Source organism: Rhizophagus irregularis, chromosome 27, assembly GCF_026210795.1.
Source record: "Rhizophagus irregularis chromosome 27, complete sequence".
Classification (NCBI taxonomy): domain Eukaryota; kingdom Fungi; phylum Glomeromycota; class Glomeromycetes; order Glomerales; family Glomeraceae; genus Rhizophagus; species Rhizophagus irregularis.
In genome coordinates, this window is record NC_089455.1 from 1,715,501 (window position 1) to 1,740,810 (window position 25,310).

The 25,310-nt window shown below is 23.9% G+C and overlaps 4 protein-coding genes across 4 annotated transcripts; 3 read left to right on the forward strand and 1 right to left on the reverse strand.

Annotated features, from left to right (window-relative positions):
• The first annotated feature begins 228 nt into the window (after positions 1 to 228).
• On the forward strand, positions 229 to 6,038 carry OCT59_018254 (uncharacterized protein). Its single transcript, XM_025319587.2, has 15 exons — positions 229 to 713; positions 803 to 1,113; positions 1,207 to 1,509; positions 1,606 to 2,054; positions 2,129 to 2,235; positions 2,309 to 2,466; positions 2,545 to 2,788; positions 3,023 to 3,109; positions 3,221 to 3,482; positions 3,594 to 3,721; positions 3,796 to 3,936; positions 4,027 to 4,353; positions 4,421 to 5,044; positions 5,123 to 5,291; positions 5,367 to 6,038. The coding sequence occupies exons 1-15, from the start codon at positions 371 to 373 to the stop codon at positions 5,719 to 5,721; spliced, it is 4,008 nt and encodes a 1,335-aa protein (XP_025173440.1). The 5' UTR covers positions 229 to 370; the 3' UTR covers positions 5,722 to 6,038.
• Positions 6,039 to 11,996: 5,958 nt separating this feature from the next.
• OCT59_018255 (uncharacterized protein) lies at positions 11,997 to 12,681 on the forward strand. Its single transcript, XM_025330564.2, has one exon. It carries the CDS (start codon positions 12,076 to 12,078, stop codon positions 12,406 to 12,408), a length of 333 nt encoding a protein of 110 aa, XP_025173439.1. The 5' UTR covers positions 11,997 to 12,075; the 3' UTR covers positions 12,409 to 12,681.
• Positions 12,682 to 18,093: 5,412 nt separating this feature from the next.
• On the forward strand, positions 18,094 to 19,107 carry OCT59_018256 (uncharacterized protein). The gene is made up of 3 exons (XM_025319586.2): positions 18,094 to 18,137; positions 18,221 to 18,787; positions 18,873 to 19,107. Exons 1-3 carry the CDS (start codon positions 18,129 to 18,131, stop codon positions 18,972 to 18,974), a joined length of 678 nt encoding a protein of 225 aa, XP_025173438.2. The 5' UTR covers positions 18,094 to 18,128; the 3' UTR covers positions 18,975 to 19,107.
• Positions 19,108 to 23,960: 4,853 nt separating this feature from the next.
• On the reverse strand, positions 23,961 to 24,383 carry OCT59_018257 (uncharacterized protein; the record flags this gene model as incomplete). Its single annotated transcript, XM_066148648.1, has 1 exon — positions 23,961 to 24,383. One exon carries the CDS (start codon positions 24,381 to 24,383, stop codon positions 23,961 to 23,963), a length of 423 nt encoding a protein of 140 aa, XP_066004557.1.
• Positions 24,384 to 25,310: the final 927 nt, after the last annotated feature.

The window sequence follows — 25,310 nt, forward strand, 5'->3', positions numbered from 1 at the left end:
TTTTGGTTAAATTGAATGAAACGATATACAGTTTAGATTGTACTCAAAAAAAACAAAAAAAATTTTCTTTTTCTCGTAATACTCAAAATATCTATAACCTGGTTTTGGCTGATTAATTGCCCCATTTATCATTACGCCAAAAAAAATAAATAATTCTCACGATTTATTTACAAATTTTTTTTTTACATAAAGTTTGATTCTTTTCCAGTTTATATCTATTTTCTTTTTGCGGGAAGTTTTTGATTTTTTTCCAACTCTGTCAAAATAGAAATTATATGAATGATTTAATTAACAATATAGTAATTTCTTAAATTGGTACAATTTTTATTTGAATTTATAATTGTCCCTTTCAAATTTATCAAAAAAAAAAATGTCTCAAGAACAAAAAGTACAAACAGGGCCAAATGAAGCATCAGTTGGCCTATCGGGTTCAGCTCCAGCAAAAGATGAAGAAACTAAAAATAAATCCCATTTAGCTATCGATTCCGCGGCGGAAATTCCTGATTGGGAAAAAATTGGATGGAAAAGGGTTTCTGAATTTGGAGAACCTAGAACCGATAAAAAATTTCAATATGAAGAAATTTTAAAAGAATTATATTATAACGATTTATGGACATATTCTGGAGTTGTTTTTATTTCTTTGTTTGCTACTTGGTTTATTGTATTATGTGGCGGAAGTATTGGTTGGGTCTTTGTCTTATGTGCATTCATTAGTATGTATCTTTTTTTATATATATTTATTTATTTATTTAATAATATATATAAAATTTATTTATTAATTCGATTTTTTTTTTTCCCACAGCTACATATTTGAAAAATTCTGTGAATAGATTTTATAGAAATGCTAAAAGTGATATTAGCAGGAAAATTGCAAGAGAGAAATTAGAAGTAGATGAAGAAAAAGTTGAATGGTTAAATGAATTTTTACGAAGATTTTGGTTAATTTATGAACCCGAATTATCAAAGTCAATTATTCAAATAGCTGATACTGTTTTATCCGCATCTACACCAGGTTTCTTAGATTCTCTAAAATTAACCAATTTTACTTTGGGTACAAAGCCCCCTGTAATTGAATCTATTAGATCTTATCCAAAAGAAAATGATAATGAAGTGGTACGTAACCCATCATTAGTGTTGTCCTACATCTATTGACTAATATAATCCTTAAAATTTTAACCATTTTTTTGTTGCTTCTTTCGTGTGTAGGTTATGGATTGGAGAGTTAGTTTTGAACCAAATGATTTAGCAGAAATGACAAAAGCACAATTAGTAAAAAAGGTTAATCCTAAAGTAATTTTAACTGTAAGAGTAGGAAGAGGATTTGTAGGGGCGGGAATACCAATTTTATTAGAAAACATGTCATTTACAGGATTATTAAGAGTCAAATTGAAATTAATTCCAAACTTTCCACATGTCGAAACTATTGAATTTGGTTTTCTCGAAAAACCAAATATTGATTATGTGTTGAAACCTATTGGTGGTGAAACTCTTGGATTTGATATCGGAATTGTAAGTGTAAATGTTGTGTCAAAATTTGAATTAAAATTAAAATTAAATTAATTTGTGCATTTCTTTTTTTCATCCGTTGTTTAAATTCTCATTTAGGTCCCTGGATTATCATCATTTATTAAAGATCAGGTTCATGCAACACTTCAACCAATGATGTACCCTCCAAATACATATCAATTAAAAACGGAACACTTATTATATGGATTCCCTGTAGAATCATCAATCGGAGTATTAAAATTAACAATTAAAAACGCTAAATCTTTAAGAAATGCCGAAACATTCGGTACATCAGATCCATATTGTAAAGTAGTATTAATATCATCCGATGTCACAGAAGCTGGAAAAGAATTAACACGTACAAAACATATAAGTAATTCTTTAAATCCAGTCTGGGACGAGACTCATTATTTATTATTTCATAACTTAAGAGATAGTTTTAAATTCCAAATTTATGATTCTAACGGTAGTCTTAATTCCGATACTTTACTTGGCGATACCACTGTTCCTCTGAAAAATTTTGAGGAAACCCCTAATCAATCCAATAAGTGAGTTTTTTTTTAATAAGACACTAATATTTTTTTTTATTTGCCTTTCATATTTATATTATTTTCTTTTTTAGAACAATTCCGGTTTATCATAATGGAAAACAAAAAGGAGAATTAAATTATGATGCAGTTTGGTACCCAATCGTTAAAACTGAAAAAGACAAACCTGTTCCTGAATCAAGTATGATTGTGTACTTTTTTGCATTATAAATGATACTATAGATATGAACTTAATTTTTTTTAATTATTTTTAGATATCGGAATTTTGAAATTTAATCTTCATCAGGCTAAAGATCTTGATCCAAAATATTCAATGGTTGGAGTATACAATCCATATGTTGATTTAAAATATAACGGAAAAAATATGTTTACATCAAAAACATTTAGGAGAAGCAACAATCCGACTTGGGAGGTAAAGAATAATGTTAAAATATGCTTATTTTTTTTTTTCACTGTAACATCATTTTATTCATTCTCTCGTTCTTTATAGGAATTCTTTGAAATATTTATAACGGACAGAAAGAAAGCAAGTTTAGAATTGAATATTAGAGATGAGAGAGGTTTTGCTGAAGATCCTATAGTTTGTAGTTGGAGTATGAATGTTGAAGATTTTGTAAGACTAAATGGGGAATCAGGAATTGATTGGTTTGATGTTTATGGTGCTCGTAGTGGTAAAGTTAGATTAAGTTGTCAATGGAAACCTGTTATACTTGATCATACTCCTGAAAATAGTGGTATGTGAATAATATATATGATATAGCACGAAACATTTATTTTGTCTTTATTTTTTTTCCTTTAAGAAAAAATATAAATTATATAAAAAATTAATATATATATATTTCTTAAATATATATATAATATATATTTATAATCAAATTTTGTATAAATGTTCGTTTGATTTTAAGTGTTTATGTACTTTGCGTGCTTTTTTTTTTATTTATTTCTGAAAAAATTTGTTTCTCTCGCAGCCGAACCACCCGCAGCTGAACCATTCGGTATTGTTAAACTTCACATCAAGAAAGCAACAGATATCAAGAATGTGGCGCAGTTAAGAGGTAATATATAATAATAAAAAAAATGATGATAATTAAATAACAATAAAAATTACAGGACATTAGTAATTGAATGTTTAAAAAAAACCCCTTTTCAAAATAATCGCTAAACAGGCAAATCGGATCCATATATAAGAATAATGTTAAACTCCATCTATAGAGGTCGTACAAATGTGCGAAATGATAATTTAAACCCGACATGGGATGAACATTTTTATATTCCCGTACATGCTCTTGAAGAAAAATTATTATTATATTGTTATGATTATGAAAATTATGGTAAAGATAGATATCTAGGATTTACCGAGTTAGATGTAAAAGATTTAATTAAAAAATCTGATGATGGAACAATTTTATCTGCTGAAACAATTAATACGTAAGTTCTAGGTTGGATTTTTTTTCTTTTTTTTTTTATCAAAAATATCGTTAATATCGTTCGAATTAAAGAAAAAATATTTTTTAAATAAATATATTTGGTATTTATCAGTGCTGCGCCATTAAAAGATACCAAAGGGTCATTATTTTATTCCGCAAGTTTTCATCCTGTATTAATTAATAAAGGAGAAATCAAGGAGGAAGAAATCAAAGAAAAAAATATCAACGTGTTGGAACACCGTAAGTTTAATCTAGATATTATTTACTTAATTACTTTCGAACGAATATTAAAAATATATTTTTATATTTCAAAGAATCCGGAATATTGGTTATAAATATTAATCAAGCAAAATTCAAGAAAAAAAACACATGTGTTGAAGTTTTCGTAGACAATGATCCTTTCCCAGCCTACAATACACAAGTTTCCGACTTATCCGAACCACATTGGGAAGAAGGTAAAAAAAATTTTTCCTTGTCATGTGACCGAATGTATCTTAATTTGGATTTACGAATATATATTTATTATTATTTTTTTTTTATTACAGTCACAGACGTATTCATTAAAGAATTAAATTCTTCTAAAATAATACTTGATATAAAACAATCAAGTTCAAAATCTATAGGAAAGGTTGAACTTAATGTAAAAAAATCATTAGAAAAATGCTTAGAAAATAATGGAAATATTTGGTTACCAGTTGAAGGCATGGACAATTGTACTATTAACATTGGACTAAATTACATTCCTGTTAAATATAATCCTGAATCGCATGAATCGCATGAATCGTATGAATCACATGAATCACATGAATCACATGTATCGCATGAATCGCATGAATCACATGAATCACATGAATCACGCGAAAATATTAACGGTATTTATAACCATATTTCTTGTTTGTTAAGAGAAAATTTTAATTTAACGCATGATTTGTGTTTTAGATACGGAACATCCGCACTCAGAAACTTTGAATAAAAAAGGACATGCAGCAAGTGCAATCACAGATGGTGTTGGTGCAATCACAGATGGTGTTAGTGCAATCACAGATGGTGTTAGTAAAGTTGGATCTCGCCTTTTCTTATTAAAAAAGAAAGATAAAGATGAACATAAAAAAAGTGTGGAGGAAAAAATAGCTGAAAAAGTTATTCCCGATAAATCTAACGATAATGAATTTGTTCCTAAAAAATCAAAAGAGACAAAACCAATTAATGATAAACAAGAGGAGGGTAAAGAAGAGCCTATACCCCCAAACCAACAAGAAAAACCTTCAGCAAATCATGTTGAAATGAATCAAAAAGAAAATCAGAAGTTGGAAAAAACTAATGGAATTAAACCATATAACGTTGATAAACCTAAACAGGAAGAGGAAAACAATGAATCAGCGACAAGACATATTGAATTTAAAGAAGAACCAAAACGTGAGAGAAAGCCAGACGAAGGTTCTAGATCAAGTGAAGAAAATGGTAATAATAATCACTCAAGTAGAATTTCTACATATGACTCAAATCGATTGTCTACGTATGGTTCAAATCGATTTTCTACTTATAGCATAAATCAATCTGGAGGTAATTATTGACTCAATAAAGCATGTATTCATATTTTGAATCAAATAATTCATTTTTTTTTTATTTCTCTGTACATAGAAATTGTTGGTGAACCTGGGACTTTAACAATAACAGTAGTTGAAGCAAAGAATCTAATTGCTGCTAGTGATGGAGGCAAAACAAGTAATTCATACGTAAAGATAAAAGCTAATGGTAAAAAAGAAGTTTTTAAAACCTCAGTTATAAAAAAATCCACCTCTCCAAAATGGTATGTATTTTAAAATAATTTTTTTTTTTAAAAAAAATATATAATTAATTCTCTCCCTTTTGGTTTATCTTAAAGGAACGAACGGGTAACATTAACAATAACGGGTTCTCCGATATCTTACTTATTTTGTGTTCGAGATCGTAATTTGTTATCAAAAGATGTAGAGTTAGGAGAGTATGAATTACGTTTATGGGATCATATTAAGGTTGACGAATACATTAAAGATTTGTCAGTACCATTATCAAAAGGAACAAATTCTCAATTGCATATTAAATTAGATTTTGTTCCGTCTGCACCAAATAGTAGTGCTGAACAAGTGAATTTAACTAATGATAGTAATGGAATAACGCCTAAAAGAACTTCTGGTGATAATGTTAGAGAAATTAATGATAATGGTTTAACTAAATTTAGCATTAGAAGAAAGAAGTAATTTCGAATATTTCAATAGACAATTGTAAACATTTTCATATTATAATTTGTATAATTTGTATTTGTAATTCTATTTTATTATTTATAAACTTTTCAAATTTTAAAAAGTAATTAATACTAAATTTGTAAATATAGTTTAACTAATACACTTTTAGTTGATTAATTTGTCAAATACTGTATATTATTATAAAAACAGTATATAAGACTAGTTTTGTTGTAGATTATTTTATACCATATTTCCAGGATTTTGAACTATACTAATCTAATTTAGATTTAAGTTTGTGTAGAATTTATATATTAATTCTAGCCAAAATTGCATATTACAGAGGGTTTTAAAATTTCTTGTCAATTCTATTTTTAAATAATGGATTTCAATATAATTTATATCATTGGATTCATCTTAATAAAAAAAATCCAATTGCATTTCTAGTATTAATGTTAACTGAAATATTGCAAAAAATGTATTTTTTTACTTTTTTTTGTTTAAACTATTTGAATTATATTAGTATTATTTGAAGTCCTATATTTCTAATAGTTTTTTTATTAATATTTTTATAGATAATGTTTATTTAAAAAATAAATTACAAAAGTTTATTAGTAATTTAAAATTATATATAATATAATATTAATATAATTATATAAACCAGTTATTTTATAAATTATAATTTTATTATTATTATTTTTTTTTTATTTTCATTTATTATACTTAAAGAAAATATCATAATGGAATCATAATAATCAATAATATTTATAGTTTCAATTATTACATATTTATATATTATTGGTTTAATAGAACTATTCATGCAATATTTATAATTAATGGATATTGTATGGTGTTGTATTTATATTGGTTAACATCATAAAATGACATTAACCAATATAAATACCACTGTACAATATCTATGTTATCGTACAGCTAATGCAGATCATGCTTAAATAAACTATTAATATTCAATATTGTACGCAAATAAACTATTGATATCAATATTGTACAATAATGAAAATATTGGATAAATAAAATCAGCATGATCCTATAAGATCATACAATAAACTCCATTACTATCCAATAATTTTATTATTATACCAATACATAGTAATATAAAATAACTAACCTAAATAACAATTATGTAAAATCTGCATAAACTTATAAGAATAACTAATAATAAATTTTATTATACACAGTAAATTGATATCGAACTTTTAATATAAGTAGACATAGCAGACATAGAAGTGAAAATTTTAATATATCAGAATTAGGAATTTAAAACAAATTATCATATTTTTTTTTTGCATTTCAATTTTGTCCAATTCTCAGAATTGTTTCAAAAAAAAAAAAAAAAAATATATGATATATATATAATTAATTTACAAATTTTACTAATAAAATTAATGGTTTCATTATATTAAATTTTACTATATATTTTTTCACTATTAATTATAATTATTTTTTTTTTATTTTAATAAATATTAATATAAACAATTATTATAAAATAATTATTTCAATCTATTAAAATTAAATTATAACTGTTTATTTAAAAAATACTTTACTTTTACTATACAATAAAAATGATTAAAAAAAAAATATAAATATAAAATAAAAAAGTAAAAAAACTATTTCTAGTTAAAAAACTGAATCATATAAATTACAAAAAAAAAAGATTAATAGGACTATAAATAAGACTAATAAAACTAAACTTTTCCTTATATTAATGTAATACTTATAAAAATAAATTATATTTATTTACTATCTTTAGCTAATTAATTTATATTTTGTAAAATTACATATAACTTGCTTTATATTAGTTTATTTTTATAGTATTTCTTTGATAATTTATAATTTATAATAGTTCCTATAACTTGATTTAATTTATTAAATATATTTAATGTATTAATTTTAAAATATTTAAAGTCTTTGTAATTTTAGTAATAATTTATTTTTAAGAAAAAACATATTTATTACTACTATTATATTTTTATATTTTTTTATATAATAAAATTTATATTTATTGCTACTTTATATTTTTCAAGTTTTGAATATTAATTATTTATATTTGCTTACTAATTGTTTAATTTCTTTAAAATTTTGATTTTAACTTTTATTAACAATTTATAGAAATTTATATTAAAAAAAACTTGAAATTTACCATTTATTAGAATACTAAAGTTGAAAAATCTACAAAAAGAAAATGGGTAATTAAAGAATAATAGTAAACAAAAAAGTAAATAAATATTATAAAAAAAAAGCTTACCTTCAAATATTTAAGAAGAAAGAAAAGGTATTAAAAAGCATTAAAGAACATTAAAGACATTATAAATATTAAAGATTGTTAAAAAATGTTGAAGAATAATAGGATATTAAAGAACATTAAAAAAAAGTTGTTTGTTATTTGATAAATAAATTAAAAAAATAATCAGATAATATTATCTACAGGATCCCGTTTACTTATAAGATAGGTCCTCAGCCGTATTGGCGAGTAGGCTCAAATGCCTCAAATGACTCAAATGCGTACATGTCATTTAGGGTGCATTTCAACATTAAATGACAAATGACCTAGTCATTTAAAAATTACATCATAATTCTGGCCAGAACTATTCATACAATTTCACTATTTTATGGATAAAATTTTCACATGATATTAGAAGTTCGTAATTCGGCCGGCATTATAACTTGAGCTGAATTATAAAGCATTAATTTTAAATGACTCAAATGACAAATGACCTAAATGACTAGGTCATTCGAAGGTCATTCGAGGTCATTCAAAACGGGCAAACGACCCCACATTTACATCATCGCCCCTGCCTGTGTAAAAATCATATATAAAATTCTTTGCGGATCCTAAGGTTGCTTGTCTAAACCTCTTCAAAATCCTACGATTAGTTTCATCAAAATTTTACTATAGATTTATTATAGTTTTGGCAAAGTTTCAGCAGTTTCAGCATTTATAATAAGTTTCGGCAGTTTCACCTTTCTCCAAAGTTTCGCCAGTTTTTTAATATAACTTTAATATAGTTTCGGCAGAATTTCACTTTTCAGTGAAACGCCATCTTGTCTAAACCCTAGATTTCGGCAAGCAACCTTAGCAGATCCTACTATAAAAGGAAATTTTATGTTACATTATTATGATTTTTTTCCTTTTTAACTAATTAACTTAAAAAAAAAGTAAGGTAACAACTATTAGTAAAGGGCCAATTTTTTACGGTGACTTTTATTATAAGTAAGCAAGATCCTATTATCTACATTAAATAAATATATTATAAATAAAAAATTAGTAGGTGATATTACTTAGGTAATTTTATCCTAAGTGAAAATTAATTATAATCCTTTAATTTTTTCTAATTGCAATTTTTTTCTTAATATACTATAAGTTATATAGTAATAATAAATTATTTAATAAATAAATATCATGAAATTTTTATTTTAATTTTATTATTTTATTGTTTTTTTTCTTAAAAATATCAAAATACCACTAGTAATTTTTACTAATTCAATTTTTTGAATTTTATAAATTACATATATTAAATAATTATTTTATATGTAAATTTACAAGAAAAAAAGATTTGTTTAAGATCAAAAAGGCTGTTTTTCAGATAATTTTTAAGAAAAATGCAAAATTTTTGATTTTTAATTTTTCACTTTACTAAAAGTTTTTTTAATAAAAACAATATTTATTAATATATTTATTATTTAAATTAAAATTTTGTGATCAGTATTTTTTAACTTCAGCAAAATTATAAACTGGAATTTTATAACTCCACCTAAATTGTAATTTTTAGTCAAAATTAAATAGTAACAATTACCGGTAATGATAATTACTACTGGTAATATTTAGCAATATCCTTTTTCCTTTATATAATTTGTTTAAAAACAGTAATTTTTTTTTTTATTTATTTAAATAAAAAAAGGTTTTTTTTAAACTTACTATATAATAATTATAAATTACTATTAGTAAAAGCTAAATAAAAGATATACTAGTAATATAATAGTAATATAGTTGCACCTTCATAATTGCATGCACCTGGAGCCCAGCCATGTATATGCAATTAGGGAGGGTGTGCACTTAAAGAACATCCAATAGAAAAATCAATATTTTTAATTGGAGAGAATATTTATTTAAATTTACTTTTATTTTATATTTTCATTTTAATGAAAGAATTGCACATACAAAAATGATATGTAGTGTAAAATAATATAATAAAATTAAAAAGATTGAAAAATATTTTTTATTCAAAAAAATGTAAATTGTTAAATTTATCTATTTTAAGAACCAAACAGCTATCGATGATTGGTCAATATTACATAATTTTCACGTAAATGCATTTATGGAGAGTGTTCTGATATACCCAGAATTCAGAATTACATGCACATGTAGAACATAGAGGGTGTGCATTTACTCTAAGTCTTTAGCTTTGGACCAAACCATAGCATGCATATAGGGAGGGAATGGAGGTGCGACTGTAATTATAAATTATAAATTAATAGTTAAGTAAAATAATATTTTTAATTTTTTTTCTTTAATAAAAAATAACTAAATAAATTGGATAGTAATACAAAAAGATTTAATTTAAAAAATGTAATGTATTTACCATTTTATAATTCTTCAATTTTATTATACAAATTAGTATTAGTTAAAGATAAAAATAAAGAATTTAAAAATAATTTTAATAGGATTTGGATTTTAATATTTTTATATTACAGTTTTTTTTTTAAAAAAAATTCTTTACTTATTAAACACATTTGCTAGTCAAGTAAAATAACTAAAATCTTTAAGATTTTACAGTATTATCAATTGATATTTCTAATTCGCTTAAATCAGCATAGAATATTATTATATTAATTTTGAAGGAATCTACTATTGACATTTGCTTATTATTTCAACAATTATTACACCTAGAAATTTGAAATCACGAACTGTGTTTTATCTTTTTATGATCGCTGAATGCTAATAAAATGCCAATATTGTTTTATATAGTGGTCAAGGAAAAGGTAATTAAATCACATAAACAAACTATAAAATTTAGAAATTTTGATATTAAAAACTTGTGCATTTATATAAAAAAAATTTTGACCATTATGAGCCCGAAATTCTAAATTTTTTTTTTTTTTCACGTGTTGATCATCTTTATCGCTTTTGCTAAAGTTAGTTATAATATACAGACTGGTCATTCCCTTATTATAACGTAAAAAGGATAAGGAGATCTTAATAATTAATAATCTATAATTGGTTTAATTAAAGGTTTTTTTTTGTTTTGTTTGAATAACCAAAACCAGATCAAAACTATTTAGTTCAAAGTTATTTAAAAATAAATATTTTAAAAATTACTTTAATATTTAATAGTTATTCGGCGAATAACTGTTATTATCTGTTATATTGGGTAAATCAAGTTTGTTTGGTTGATCCGGGCCCGAGATAAACTGATCAAATTTGATTCCCAGCTACCTTTAGGTAGCGTTAGTTATTCGGCTTGAAGTGCCGAATAAGTGATTTATCCGGTATCCCGTGATTTAAATATTTTTAATTATAAAAAATCACGTGATACCGGATAAAAGTATATACTATGATAGGAAAAGACCGATATTTGTACCACATCCAATAATTATAGTAGTTTCATATTTGATACGGATTTAATAAGTATATCTCCGCGGAACTGCAGCGGATTAATAAATAGTATTAACTATTCCTTTTAAATTTAAGCGTAGTTTTAAACAAGGGAATTCGTGAAAATTCCGTGAAAATTCATTGTTTTTAATAGTTATTTATAAACAAGGGAATTCCGCGAAAATTCCTTGTTTTTAATAGTTATTTAAAAACAAGGAAATTCCGTGTAAATATATGTTTTTTTTTTAGTATAATATGAATGAAAAATGACAACCACGCGAATTAAAAAAAGAATGAATTTGAAGAAAACTAAGATCACTTCTAAAAATCAATTGGTTCTATTTACATCAATTTTTTTCTTCATTGAATTAATTAATGCGATGCATTTTGTTCATGCAACAGATTTTGATCTAAACTTTTTTTAGAAAATGAATAAAAGACAGATAATATTACACAAACACGAGAAGAAAGAAGTAGATTATCCATATTAATCGGCAAATATATTTCTCGGCAACAGTTTTCCTTTATTCTTAGATTATTAAGTAATAAGGGTGTTGGATTGTTCCATCGAGCAAGGAATTGTACAAATATTCTGCGATGAACACATTATAAACATCTAAGTTTCAATATTATGCGATTTATCTATAAATACGCTGTTGAAATCCTAGCTTCACATTCCAAAAAAAAAAAAATCTTAATTCAATAAGACAATTTTAAAAAAAAGTCAATTCAATCTTACAATTTCAAAATAAATCATAATGATTAAGAGACTTTTCTTGATACTCGTTCTTGTAATTGTAGCCTATAACGCTTTAGTTTCTGCTACACCAACTCAATTTAAAAGAGATGCGGTTTTTAGAATGTCGAAATCTGGGAAATCATCTTTGACGGCAAGACAACTCCAATGCCCGGCAGGATATGATCAATGTCTTGATATGAACGGATGCTGCCCCACAGGCACGGTTTGCATACCTCCTAACAAATGCGACATTCCATGCTCCGCTGTCGCTGTATTTTGCGGTGACGGTACTTGCTGTCCTACGGGCACCGTTTGCGCCTCAGACGGCTCTTGTAGTTATAGTTACTACTAGTCTTCGAATTTATTGATCCATAGTGTTTTTATTTTTGTTGTTTTTTCTTATATTTAATTTATTTATTTATTTTATTCTAACTATGAATGTATTTTAGTTTAACCTTTATTTTATTAGATATTATTTACAATTAAATATTGTTTTACGCATCTTCATTAGAGCGCATATCGTCTAATAATAAATAATCTTTTTCTTACTCGACAAACATAATACAACGCGTGATGTAATAATGTCTTAAAAAAAATAAAAAGAATATTATTATCTCAGTTATTCAAAATTCCAAAAAGTTTGTCCAAACTACAGAATAACCTGATTCCAGGTTAAAAAATAAAATATAATATAAATTTTACTAATAAACAGTTAATTTTATAATTAATATGGCGTTGTTAACCGGAAAAATCACGGGATGCCGGATACTATCTCATCAGTGTCTGTAAAAAAAATTTACGACAATTTCGAAGCAGAAATATAAAAACAACTCGGGGAACGCAATATTAGGGATGCAGAAAAGATTTGGTATATAAGGGCAAAGGTAATTTCTGGGATAGGATTAGAATAGATGAAAAAATCAGAATAACATATTAACATACAATGATTTCGAAATTTTTACATTGTTGATTTGTTATCCAAACACATATATCATACGTATTATCAAAGCACCTACTAATAGTTTATTTATATAATTTATAAAAATGTGAAGAAAATATAATAAACATCATATGTAAAAAATTTTTTGAATTCTGTTAATTTCTCATTCGTTTCTCCTTATGTCATAATGAACTTAATTTCAATAAGCAAAATTTACTGTATATAACAAATCTGTTATTATATTCGATGTAAATAGATAAAACAGTTTAATATATAATAAAATGTATTTATTTTATTTAGCCGTACATAATAAATAATAAATAAATCGGTTGAAAGTCAAATTGTGATTCGAATATTCAATTATAAATATAAAAAAACATAATTTAAATTCTTATATTCCATATTTACTGAACAATTTTGCTTAGTTAACTGTATAATAAATAATTAAAAGTTCTTTAAACTGAAATATCTATATAAACTATTAAACTTAAGAAAAATAAAAATACTATAGAAACTGAAAAAATCAATATACCTGCAATTTATTTTTTTATAAAAAAAAATTTTTTTTTTTGTTTTTTATATGGAAATATTTACCACAGATAATAAGATTATTAATTTAAAATATTTATTAATATCAGTTTTGATTTTTTTGCTATATTATACTTTAAACCAGTGTATTATAAAACATTTTGTTTAAAAATTGTAATGTATATAAAATTATAAAATTGACATTTTAAAATTTGATTTTATTTAAAAATTAATTTTACATTTACTAAAAGGTAATTTAAAATTAATTTACCAGAAGTATCTCCAGTAAAATTTACTAGTAATATAATTTTAGTTTTATATTAATTTTATACAATTTTATATATATAAATAAAAATTTTTTTACATTATAAATGACCTGAACCTTTTTTTCTGAATATTTATAGAGAAATTATTTTTTATAATACTACTAATTCCAAAGTTTTTGTTTTTCTATTTAATAACTTCAAAATGTAATTTTACTACTTTACTACTTTGATTAAATAAAAGTTATTTAAAGAGTTTAAAACTAATTGTATATTAATTTTATAAATATTAACCTTACATTTTTTATAATAGTAATAACTTTTAATTTTTTTTTTAATTGCTAATTTAAAGTATAATTTCAATATTTTAATCAAAATAAAATCAACTTTTTTATTGATTATAAGTTATTTAGCAGAATTAAAACTTGTTATATATTAATTTTTATAAGTATAAGTATAATATATAAAAAAAACTTTAATAATACTAACTTTTAAATTCTTTTTTCTGTTTACTAATTTTAAAATGTAATATTTCACCACTTTAGTCAAATAAAATCAACTTTCTTTATTAATTAAAAGTTGTTTAGCAGTATTAAAACTACTTATACAGTCAGACCTTCATAATTGCACACCCCTTGGGACCATATACATAATTTTCAAAATAGTGCATTTAAAGAGGGTGTGCATTTATAGAGGTAAAATAATTAGAGATCATATAAGCTTGAGACTGAACCAGAGGGTGCATTTAGAAAGGGTATACATAATGAGTGCAATTATAGAGAGTGCAATTATAGAAGTCTGACTGTATATTAATTTTTATAAATATAACTATAATATTTGTGAAGTTAAACATATAAAATTAACTTTCTTTATTAATTGAAAGTATTAAAACTACTTGTATATTAATTTTTATAAATATAACTATAACATTTGTAAAGTTAAACATATTTTTTATAATAATACTAATTTTTGAATTATTGTATATATTATTTATTATTAAATTATATAATTGAATTGTATTTTTAGTAAAGATGTAGTTTTAATATAAATGTAATATAATACTAAATTAAGTTATATTATAGATGTATAACTTATATAACTTTAAAGTAAATTTGATTTAATAATATTTAATGTAACAATATAATTTAAAATATATAATAATGTAATTAAATACAGTTTAACTTTAATATACCAATATTGGCAATATACCAATATAATATACTATTAAAAACTTGATATACTGATAAAATTTTATTTTTCCACTATATATAAATAAATATTGGTATAACTTTAATATAACAATATTTCCTAAAAATTTCATATATATCCTGATATATTATTATATAAAGGTTTGACTGTACATATAATTTATATTAATATTTTTAAAATAAATTAAAGCAACACTAGTTAAACTAATTCAAATTGGACAAAAATCAGATGTTTGAATATTAGTCAAATTTAGTAATAAAGATATCTGACTTGAAATTTCTGATTGTTTGCCATTCAATACCACTCAGAACTGAACTATTTGAAAAAAAAAATCAGCAAAAATTCATCAGAAAATCAGTAAAATTCAACAAATAACCATTTGAAATTTAAACAAAATTGAATCTAATTTTGTTTAATTATTAATGATTTTTATATACTTAGCTAATTTTTAATTTTGTAATAATAATCAATTAATTATATTTTATTATTCCACTTTATTAAAAATTATATATTAAAAATTATTATATTAAATATCTAATATCTACAGTATTTGTTTATTTATATCTACTATCTACTATTTATCATTTGTTATTAACCATTTATTGTGATTTATCATTATTTATCATCCATATCTATCATTTACTATCTACTGTTTACTATCAATTGTCTACTATTATCCAGTTTATTTTGCTAAAATTTTATAGATCATGATATGTTAATACTTAATATAATATAAATATAATATAATTTATATTTATAATTATGATAAATAAATTCTAATGCTTTATATTTTTTAAAAATATAAAATAATCTATTTTATGAATTTTTTAAATTTACAATATATGCAAACAAAAATTAAAAATATTATAATTTTACCGAATTTATTACCATTTAAATTGTTTTAATAAAATAAATTAAAAAAGCTAGAAATCTTCAATTACAAAATTAGAAAATATTATAGATAACATCTAGGCTTTTAAAGTAATTACAGGATCAGAAATAAATATTATAGATAATATGACTTTTAGAGTATAATTATATAATAAATATTAATTTTACAAATATTAAATTATTACCATTCAAATTCTCTCAATAAAATCTAATAAATCCAAAATTACAAAAATCCAATTATTAGATTCTAAAATAACCTTAATATATAATTTTAAATTTTGCAAACTTTACAAACTCAAAATTTTTATAAATTTACATAGTACTACATTTGCAATATTATAGTATAATACTTTTTCAACATTATACTTGCATACCTTATTAAATTTCTGATAAAATTAGTTAAAAATATAAAGTTAAAAATACATTGAAAGGCATTCCTTTGGAATATTATAAAAAATCTATTAGTAGTATATCTCATGAAATTAGAAGTTATTTTTGCAAATGGAATAGAATTTATTATTAAAATTTTATCTAAATTAATAAATAAAAACATAATGAATTTATTTAACTTATTTTTATTATTGCCATATTATATATACTATATATAAGTTTTTTCAACCTAAAAAGTGGCCAGATAATTTTAGTCAACCTCTGTAGTATTGCACTGTCTTTTGGTTGTAATTAGTCAAATGTAATATATAAAGGTAAAGGTAAAGTTTAAGTAAGTTTAATTAATATATTTTAGATGAAATATTATTTATAGGTAATATTTTCATTTTCATAAGTACAGTAGAATCATGTGCTCGACAAACAGGAAAAACGTCACGGGTAACAATATTTCATGATTAACTCCCCCAAATTTGGTAATTGCCCAGACAATACATGAATTTTAACTTTTTATCTGACAATATCCAGATTTATGGTTAGACGTATTATGTAGTAAAACAGTACTTGTTTCAACATAAATTCCTTGTGATTCTAGTATGTATTGTACATAATGCATAACAATTATAACAACTTCGATGAGACAAAATTTATCATTCACTGCACTTGAAACGTTAGATGAACAATTCAAATTATTTAATTTTTTTTTAAAAAACGAAAAATTTAACGAATTGAACTAATCATTTCTGGTTAATTTTCCATATTAGATTTTATTTATTCGTTCCCTCCCTTTTTTAGGGGAAAAGTTGTCGATCAAAATAATCAAAATAGTAAATCTAGTAGTACCCGGTGCTAATTTTGGCCAAAGTTTTTATATACGGCCAAAATTATTCTCTGTATAGTACAAGTATAGTACAACTCCTCTAGCCGCAGTGTTGTACATTTTTGATATCCGCAGCTTTTTTTTGGTTGTCCTGGACATGTCCACACTTTGTCCGTACTCAAAAACTACAAAAATTATTATGTATTAGATAATAAAATAATAAAACAGGATATCGTAGTAAAATTTTGAGCGATTATCATTTCTTTTTTTGTGTCACCCGTCCCGGACATTGTCCCGTGACAACACTGGGCCTCTAGGGTACTACTGTATATGTATTAATTCCAGTTTTATCAATATTCAACGCTTACATAATTTAAGCAAAGAGCTGCGTGATAAAAAGCGTCCAATACAAAACGCATGATAAACTGCAATTGAGAAGCTAAAATCTTTTTGGTACGTTTATCATATGTCTCTTTGAATCTTTTTGATCCCTTTTTTTATGGGGAAAGAGTTGAAAGAGTTAGCTATTGGGTTGATTGTACTAGAGTCGTTCTTTGAATCGCACGGCATAAGCTCTCCGATATTAAGTTTGTGACACGTTACTCTATTTATAATTCGATATTTATTGTGTAAATTGTGTAAATTTGTGAAATAAACATTCAATATTATTATTTTGTCTTTTTGGGGGGACGCAAAATCGTTTCTGTTAAAACGAACGGAGTTATTGTTATTATTAAAAACTTATCATTAAAAATACATGCATGACTCACCCGTATTTATACATTAAATGAAGAAATTACGGAAAGTCATAATGAAAATGAATCTCACATGATAACTGTGTGATAAGCTATAAGAGGAAAATCGTCAATAATAAGTTAGTGTCAAAATTTCTCACGCCGAAATTATCCAGATTAACTAACTGTGTTTGAAAGTGACTATTATTACGTAAATCAATTTAAAATTAAATATATACTCAGACCTCCCTGACTCATTCAAGCTATTCAAATTTGGTTTTCATTTCCTAATTTTTCATAATGATGAGTGTAAGTAAAATTTCATATTTGTTATTAATAAAATTTTTATATTTACTGAACGAATCTTTTTCATTTATTATTCTATTAAAAAGCTTTTAGCATACAATTCATACAATTCAGTCGATACGCCAATGGGAGATGAGCTTGTGGGTCAACACGAAGGTATAGATCCAGAATTAATAGCGAAAGGAATTTTTGATGAAGAAAGCGAATTTCCATATATCAACGTTCCAATTACATTTACCAATATGAATGGGATCTGTAAACAATGTAATCGATCGAATACTTTTGCGAATTGGTGTCAACCATGTAATTCAAAAAGATTTCAAAAACAGTACGAAGCTGATAAAAAATTTTCAAGTGGGAACAAAATGATTGATGAGTTTATTAGTTACGTACAAGAAAATGCCAGTAGACCATCTGAAGTGATTGAATGGATACCTTATGAGAGATTGATTAATATAAGATTTTTTGAGAAAAATTATTTTAAAAACAGGTTAATGGAAACATATATCGCTAATTGGATGGATGGTTATATCATAGGATGGGATCAAGAAACAAATAATTGGAAAAGAAATTATACCGGTGTTGAAGTTTTATTAAAGAAAATTGATGATTCTTGTGTTCATTTTAGATCTCCAGGTGATTTTTTGAACGAGGTATGAGAAAATTTTTTATATGAAAATTCAATTTAACTTTATTTTATTTTTATTTTTTATTTAAAAAAAAAATTTTTTTTTCTAGATTAAATCGCAATTCAAGTTGAATACGTGTGATATTATAATCAAGTGCTACGGAATTACAAGAGATCCGTATACCGGAACTTACTTCATGGTTATGCAATAAATATTTGTTTGAATAAATATACGTATATATGTTACATATTTTGTATTATTAATTTGTAAAAATAAATTTAGATAAAGCAAGATCGATATTTTATGTAATTAGAAAAAAATAAATATACTTTATTCTATTACATACTTTTATGAGAGTTTCATTTCCGAAACCTCATATAATGTAAACCAAAATTCCGCCAGTGACGATCAATACATAATAATCGTTAGCCTTTTCCCTACGCCGCATTTTTTTACTATCTTTGTCGAACAAATAACGCGTCATAATTTTATGATGTCATTTAATTAAAGAATGCATTGTTCAAAATCCAACAATTCACAATTCACAAGCTAGGCCAATTGTTTAACCGAATATCTCTAATTCCCCTAGTTTTCATTAAATGCATTTTATAATGAAATATAACGTATTACTCTGTTTTACATTAAGTAATTTGAAGAAATTGGTTAGCCATATTTTTTAATTGGAACGGCTTAATTGAAGAAATATCTATATGCAGACGCCAGACGGATATTTCAAATAATGTAATTTGTAATTCATTTGTCATCAGTCATCTGCCTTACAATACGTCTGGAATGTATAGATACCTTTAGTAAAAAAATTGCCTATTAAAAACGCGTAAATAATCTGAAAGGATGTTATAATAAACTTATCAAAGTATAAACTGAGATGAAAGGTTTAACCATTACCGTAAAAGTCACTTTATTTTCAGGTAAATTATTTACAAATAGTTTGTATTTTACAGCTATAGAGTTTAAGAGTACTATATCGTATTCATTTTTAAATAAAAAAAATTTATTACTCATCTAAATTATTTTATTATCTTGTTTATTTAAGGTTTAAATTACAAATCTCTCATAATCATCAATGTTTTTTTATAAAATAACAGATTTTATATAAAAAATACAATTTATAATGTGAATTTTTATAATATTCATGGTGCCAGAAGTCTAATCTTTCAACTTAAAAAAAATACAATTTAAAACAAAATAAACTGGTAACTTTATTCTTTAAGATAAGTTCTATCAAATTACCGGTCAGATTTTTAAGAAGATATATATAAAAAGTTATAAGTATTTGAAATTGCAAGATTTTCAAGATTTTCATATGATCAGCCCAAATTTGAAATAAAATATGTTGGCCAAGATTCGGGCTGACTTCATGCATTGTGATAATGCCAGCCCGAATTATTATAATCTGAATCAAATGTAATTTTTTTTTAAAAAAAAATTTTTATCAATATATGACTTTTATAAAATGGTAGCCATATTATTATTGCTAAAATCCACTTTTTCTTATATTTTACTTTGTTTGTTATCAAAAACTGCATTTTATTGGTACTTTATACAAGAAATTCCAATTTTTTATTGGATAAATTTCAGATTACATGATATAGAATTAGCTCAGAAAATCAAAACTGTTAAATATAGACTTCTAGTATCATGTTATTATTAGTTTATAAAAAAAAGTTAATTACTTTTTTATACAAACAAATATGTCTTATATAACTGAAATTACATTACAGAATTAAAAAAAATTTAATTATATATAATCAACTCTTCCTATAGTTATCTCTGTTATAGTCACATTATCATATATAATCACTTCAGGTAGATGTACCAAATTTTTATATATTAAATCTACTATCTGTAGTCTAAAGTTGCTTGCTGAAACCTAGGGGTTTAGGTAAGATGGCATTTTGCCGAAAAGCAAAATTCTGCCAAAACTATATTAAAGTTATATTAAAAAACTGGCAAAACTTTGGAGAATAGCAAAACTGCCAAAACTTATTATAAATGCCGAAACTGCTGAAACTCTGCCAAAACTATAATAAATCTATAGTAAAATTTTGACGAAACTAATCGTAAGATTTTGAAGAGGTTTAGACAAGCAACCTTACTGTAGTCACATTTTACCTATAATTACTATCACCTTTATTATAGAAAATTATATAATAAAAAAATATCATTTACAATTATATAGTCATGTAAAATTATTTTTAACCAATAAAATTTAATAATATAATTGATTTATAAAAATTTTGGTATATTTTAAAATAAAGAAATGTGTACAATAATATATTTTTTTTCTAACAAAAAAAGTTTAATATATTTTGTGTACTTCTATTAAACTAAAAAAATTATTTAAAATTCAGGTTATTACTTTTAAAAGTATGCCACTTTTAAGATTCATAAAAAAAATATACACTTCTTTAACCAAATTACAATGTAAAGGAATTTGCATTTATGTTAATAATAATTCTAAAAAAACTTAAAATGATATAACTTCTTTTTTTAAAATATAATGGACTTTAAATATAAACTGAATAACAGTTTCTAAAATATTAAAAAAGAGAGTTATTTTTTTAGTAAGGTGATACAAAGTGGTAAAAATGGTTTTTATAGTCCGGCCGGGTTAGTTTTGTTAAGTCTTAAAAAAAAATTTTTTATATTATTACTATGCCAGGTGAAAATTTTTTAAAAATTGAAAAAAAATTTCACATATAAAATTTTTGAAAAAAAAAATTAAAAGCTGGATTGCCAGGTTATTGAAGTTTGTATGGCCTAATTGATAATATCTATACTTTTTTTAAATATTTACATCAAATTAAAAATTCACAAGTTAATAAGACATTAAAATTTTGGATTAATTAAATTTTCAATAGTTATATATTTATTTAAATATGATTTTGAAAAAAAAAGCTATTTTTTTTGCACATATTAATTTAAGTATATCTAAGAATATTTTAACTTTTTTCAAATAGTTGAATTGTATAATTTAAAAAAAGAAATGACCTTTGATATCATAAATTATATAGTGAATTAGCAAATACTTTGTTAGAAATATTAATATTATCTTAAAAACAAAAAAAACTTTAGTAATTTTTACGATGATAATATAACTTAGATGATATAATATCTATACTGGATTTTTTTTATATAACTTCTAATAAAACTCTTGTATATAGACTTATTAATGAAACTAAAAAAGTAAAATTTTTAATGTTCTTATTTTATTTCTATTTTATATGTTATTATATTGATTATTATACTTGTGTCTGAAATTATTTTAGTATTATGAAAATACATAATTATATAATTTTGTAATTATTAAGTAATTCATTAAAAAAAACTCTGTATTTCATAATTAATTTTAGATTCTATAATTAATTTTGTATTACAAAAGTATTTGGCCAGAATTAGCTTTAATTTTGGTCGATTTATATATATAAACTTTAATAAATAATAACTTAGCATTTAATGATCTATTTTGGATGATTTTACTACCATTTGATTCATCTTGATAAGGTAATTCTAATGGTAGTAAGATCATTTAAATCCAATCACTAGATCATGTTCTGATATCAATAACTTTAAATATTTATAGCATAATAACTCTATTAATTTTAATATTAGAAAGATGATCTTAGAATTATTTCATTATGACGAATCAAATGATAGTAAATTCATTTAAATCACAGGTCAAAAAGTGAAAAATCAGGCATCAATTAGTCACCAATCAGGCAGTTTACTAACTTTTGATCCAGTAATCAAAAAAGGATAAAATATAGCTTATTGGAATCATCTCAATAAGATGAATCTAATAGTAGTAAAATTATATTTCTAGTATTAATAGTTAATAAAAAATTAAATAATATATAAATAATATATATTTATTTTTATATTTTACTTAATTTCTCATCAAGTATTAATTCTAGAAATGCGATTTTACAGGACTCCAGACATCACATATATAACTTATAACTGATCTGCATGAATTTAAGTACTTTTTACTCCTGCTAAAATAGACCTAATTTGCTAAAAATCAAATTATCACATTTCAAATCTATACTAATTTGCTAAAACTCAAAATATGAGTTAATAATCTTTTTTTTTATTATCAATAAAAAAATAAATGATTAATATAAATTAAACTGCCAATTTTTATAATTAAAATATGTAGATTATAGATAAAATAATAATTAATAAAAATAATAAATTAAATAAATAATTATTAAAAAATAAAATGTTGCGAAACTAAACGGACGGTTTTTGGCCCGCATTATACTTAATTTTGGCCGGAATTATACTTAATTTTGGCCAAAATATGACCTGACCCCGAAACTAATATTTTTAAAAATATTATTTATAAAGTTAAAAACAAAGGATAAGTTAAATTTAAAAAAAAGTACCAATTTGCTCAAATATAAAATATGACTTTGTAAAATCAATACAATTTGCTAAAACTCATAATTATGACTATTAATTAATTTTCAATCAATTTGCTCTTTCTAAAATTATGAGTTTAACCTAATTTTGATTGAATTTGCTAAAACTCAAATGTGAGTTATATATGTGATGTCTGGGGTCCTGATTTTACTACCATTAGTTTCGTTTTATTGAGACAATTCTAATGAGCTATATTTCATACTTTTCTGATCACTAGGTTAAAAGTTAGCAAACTGCCTGATTGGTGACTAATTGATGCCTGATTTTTCACTTTTCGACCTGTGAATCCAATCATTAGATTATGCTTCAACACCAAAAATTATTAAATCTTTATAGTAATTTAGCTCCATCAATATCAATGCTATAGAAATAGAACACACATCATTAGATTTGTCTTGATAAACCAAATCAAATGGTAGTAAGATTATTGAAATTTGATTACTAAATTCAGAGAAATTGAAAAATTTACAATTTTGCACTATTATGCAAATTTCAGAATTTCAGAATATATACAGTTGGCTCGCGTTATAACGAATTTGGTGTTCATGCTGATCTGACCTTCGTTATGGAAAAATTCGGTAACACTATAACGGATTTTTTTGACATCCATTGTATACCGAATTTTTATTAAAAATTCGTTAAATATTTTAAAGTAAATTTATATAAATAAATGTAAATTATAATATATTTATATTATTTATTATTAAATGTAATACAATTATTATATTATATATTGTAAACATTAATGAAATTAAGAGATATTAATAAAATCATTAAGATTCATTTGTCTCGCAGAAATAAAACGTTGTTTTAACGCTTCCTTCCTAAGTTTTTTAATGCATCTTATTTCTTCTTTTTTCATATCAAATTTATCCTCTTGTTGCTCTAAATACAAAATCACCTTATCATAATGTTCAATGGCCTCGCTATGAGTAATGGATGGTAAAGGATCAGAATTTAGTTCTTTTACCTTTTGTTCATGATTATTGGGAAGAACTACTTTCAAAATTTCTTCATTGGATATCATTTCTGCTGTAAGTTCAGATTCATCACATTGAATAAATTCATCAGCAGTTAAAGGATTTTCAAGATTAAGTTTATCAATTAAATCTTGAACTTCTTTCAGCTCATTTGTATGTGTTAGAAGAACTTGTGTTTCAGCACAGAAATCCATATCAATTTCACTTTCATTATCTTTAGGTAAAATATCTGCTTTTAACCAGCAATTTTCAATAGTTGATTGAGTAACATTATCCCATACGCGTGCGACATATTTGATGCACTTTTTGATATTAATTTCAACAGGGTTAATGCCAAATTCATTATAATTATCAAAGGCTTTAACCCGATTTCGCAATAATAATTTTTGGTATTGTGCCTGAAATAAAATTAAATTTTTTATAGTTAATAAAAGGATTTGAAATTACTAAAATATAAGGTGTAGATTTGAAGTTAAAGTATAAATTCAACTACCTTGAAACTGTTAATGATCCCTTGATCACATGGCTGGAGGTATGAAGTGGTATTTGGAGGAAGGAATTCAATTTTAATATTAGTTAATTTTGTATTTTCATTGAGAGAATGAGTTGGTGCATTATCAACAAGAAGAATGATATTTCGGTTCTGTGCTCTCATTTGAGCATCAAGCCTTTTAAGATATGCATTCCAGATCGATACTTGCATCCAACTTTTTGAATTCCAATAATAATTTACTGGAAGAGTAGTTTTGTTAATATTTTTTAGAGCCCGGGGATTTTCATATTTGTGTATGAATAAGGGGCGCAACTTTTCAGTCCCAGTTGCGTTACAAGTAAATAAGACCGTTATACAATCCTTTAAATTATTTCGTTCAACCCACAGGACCATTAGATATGGTGTGATTAGGTCGCATTTCTAAAAAAAGACCTGTCTCTTCACAGTTAAAAATATCATTGGGATCATAATTTTTTAGAATTTGGCGAAGATTTTCGCGCATTGTGTCGAGTTCTGCAAGTGGTGCGCTTGCCGCTTCTCCAAATGCATATTATATTGTTTAAGATTATGCCGTTTTTTAAATTTGTCGATCCATCCATCTGATCCCTTGAATTTTTCTTCATTACAC

Coding starts and splice junctions, on each gene's coding strand:
- OCT59_018254 (XM_025319587.2), top strand. CDS start 371: ATGTCTCAAGAACAAAAAGTACAAACAGGGCCAAATGAAGCATCAGTT. Junction 2,789..3,022: donor TCATACTCCTGAAAATAGTG/GTATGTGAATAA, acceptor TTTCTCTCGCAG/CCGAACCACCCGCAGCTGAA. Junction 5,292..5,366: donor AAATCCACCTCTCCAAAATG/GTATGTATTTTA, acceptor TTTATCTTAAAG/GAACGAACGGGTAACATTAA.
- OCT59_018255 (XM_025330564.2), top strand. CDS start 12,076: ATGATTAAGAGACTTTTCTTGATACTCGTTCTTGTAATTGTAGCCTAT.
- OCT59_018256 (XM_025319586.2), top strand. Junction 18,788..18,872: donor CAGGTGATTTTTTGAACGAG/GTATGAGAAAAT, acceptor TTTTTTTTCTAG/ATTAAATCGCAATTCAAGTT.